The sequence below is a fragment of the Colobus angolensis genome, unplaced genomic scaffold (assembly GCF_000951035.1).
Source record: "Colobus angolensis palliatus isolate OR3802 unplaced genomic scaffold, Cang.pa_1.0 Scaffold106, whole genome shotgun sequence".
NCBI lineage: Eukaryota > Metazoa > Chordata > Mammalia > Primates > Cercopithecidae > Colobus > Colobus angolensis.
This window is the reverse complement of record NW_012111586.1, coordinates 694,373-696,168: the sequence shown is the minus strand read 5'-3', so window position 1 is coordinate 696,168 and position 1,796 is coordinate 694,373. Positions and strand designations below refer to the sequence as shown.

The 1,796-nt window shown below is 42.8% G+C and overlaps 1 protein-coding gene across 1 annotated transcript in view; it reads right to left on the bottom strand.

The window, feature by feature from the left end:
• LOC105515307 (chromosome unknown open reading frame, human C1orf50) overlaps positions 1-1,794 on the bottom strand; it is a gene marked incomplete at its 5' end in the record, with an annotated part of 11,793 nt that extends 9,999 nt beyond the window's left edge. The window contains one exon of the mRNA XM_011947088.1: positions 1,759-1,794. Within this exon, the coding sequence (XP_011802478.1) occupies positions 1,759-1,794 (36 nt within the window). The remainder of the gene's footprint in view (positions 1-1,758) is intronic.
• Positions 1,795-1,796: the final 2 nt, after the last annotated feature.

The window sequence follows — 1,796 nt, the reverse complement described above, 5'->3', positions numbered from 1 at the left end:
CCACCTAATTTTTGTATTTTTAGTAGAGACAGGGTTTCATCATGTTGGCCAGGCTGGTCTCAAACTCCTGACCTCAAGTGATCTGCCCCCCTTGGCCTCCCAAAGTGCTAGGATTACAGGCGTGAGTCGCCACACCCAGCCTCATTTTTTTTTTTTTTTTTAAGAGTCTCACTCTCTCGCTGATTCTGGAGTGCAGTGGTGCAATCTCGACTTACTGCAACCTCTATCTCCTGGGCTCAAGCGATTCTCACGCCTCAGCCTCCCTAGTAGCTGGGACTACAGGCGTGAGCCACTACACCTTTTAGTAGACACGGGGTTTCACCATGTTGGCCAGGCTGGTCTCGAACTCCTGACTTCAAATGATCCACCCACCTTGGCCTCCCAAAGTGCTGGGATTACAGATGTGAGCCATGGCACCTAGCCAAAAAGTACATTTTAGATAGTAAATATGTTTGATTCCATTTGTCTCTAAAGTTTTTTTTTTCTTCAGCTTCTCAAATACAGATTGTATTGGGGAAACAGAGGCAGCATAATAATGCATCTTCTGTATTTCACAAGATTATAGGATGAAAGGCAAAAACTGTTCTTTATTCCATCTGTTCAGGTCATTGTAACAAACATGATAGTCATTCGATAGCACATGAGTATGTTGTGTGCACAAGATTCTGTCTCTATCAACCTCCCTCTCCATAATAGTGATCTGATTAGCATATTCTCTTAATCCATAAAAGTTGCACTTTGCTCCCCAGTTCTTCAAAAAGAAGAAAGCACAAGTTTTGAATTAAAACAGCTTTCCTACGTATCTGAATTTTTCTTAATTAAAAATGGATTCGAAGGATTTCTAGGATCATTGGGAAAAAGAAAGACATGAGGGAATTTGAGCACATTAAATAATTTTGAGCAAAGCAAAGACCTTGGAACATAATCAAGGCCAAATCTGTTAGTGTATACAGGGATAAGGGGCCATCATAATCTTTAAAACAGCAAGACCCTCCATCTGTGCACACTGAAGAGGGTGTACAACTGGAAGTCTTGACAACAGATAAGAAGGAATCTGGTTTTTCATTGAATAATGACAAAGCTTTAGATCTTGGAGCTCTCCTACTTCAAACCTTTCACTTCACAGATAAAATAGTTGAGGTTCAGAGAGAAGCAATCTGCCTGAAGTCGCACTGCAAGTGTGTATCAAAAGTGGGATTAATACTCACGTGTCCAAACTTCCAGTGTTTTTTCCATTATTTCACATTTCCTCCTTATTTGACTTATTTTGGCCACCCATATAAAAGCACTGGGCTTGGGAATACTATGTTTAATAAGGACTAAACTTGGAGTCCTTACCCTGCTGGATGTTTAAACTCTCAGTTAACAAAGATCTTATGGGAAGCAGCTTAAAATAAGCGGACCTTGAAACTTCCTGGGGAACTTTTCTTTGTCAAATGGGAAGAATAACTCTGTACTGCCTACCTCACAAGGCTGTCCTAAAGTGCAAATGAAATAATGAACGCTAACGTGTTGTGTAAACCTTCCTACGAAGGGAGATTATGGGCACTCAAGTTGCAGTTAGAGGAGCTTTTGGTCCCAGAAAGTCATTGGAGTCAGGCCACCGACTCACAATGACAGTCGGCTTTACTCGTCTGTAAAATGGAGACAAGAGCAATTGCCACCCCCACCCTAGGTGGTAGTGAGGTCTGAGCCGAAAGACGCAGAGCACAACGTGAACGAAGACGGTTATTCGCTGCCCCGGTCGCGCCTCCTCACCTTCTGCACCTGCTCTGCGAGCGCCACGAGGTCTAAGG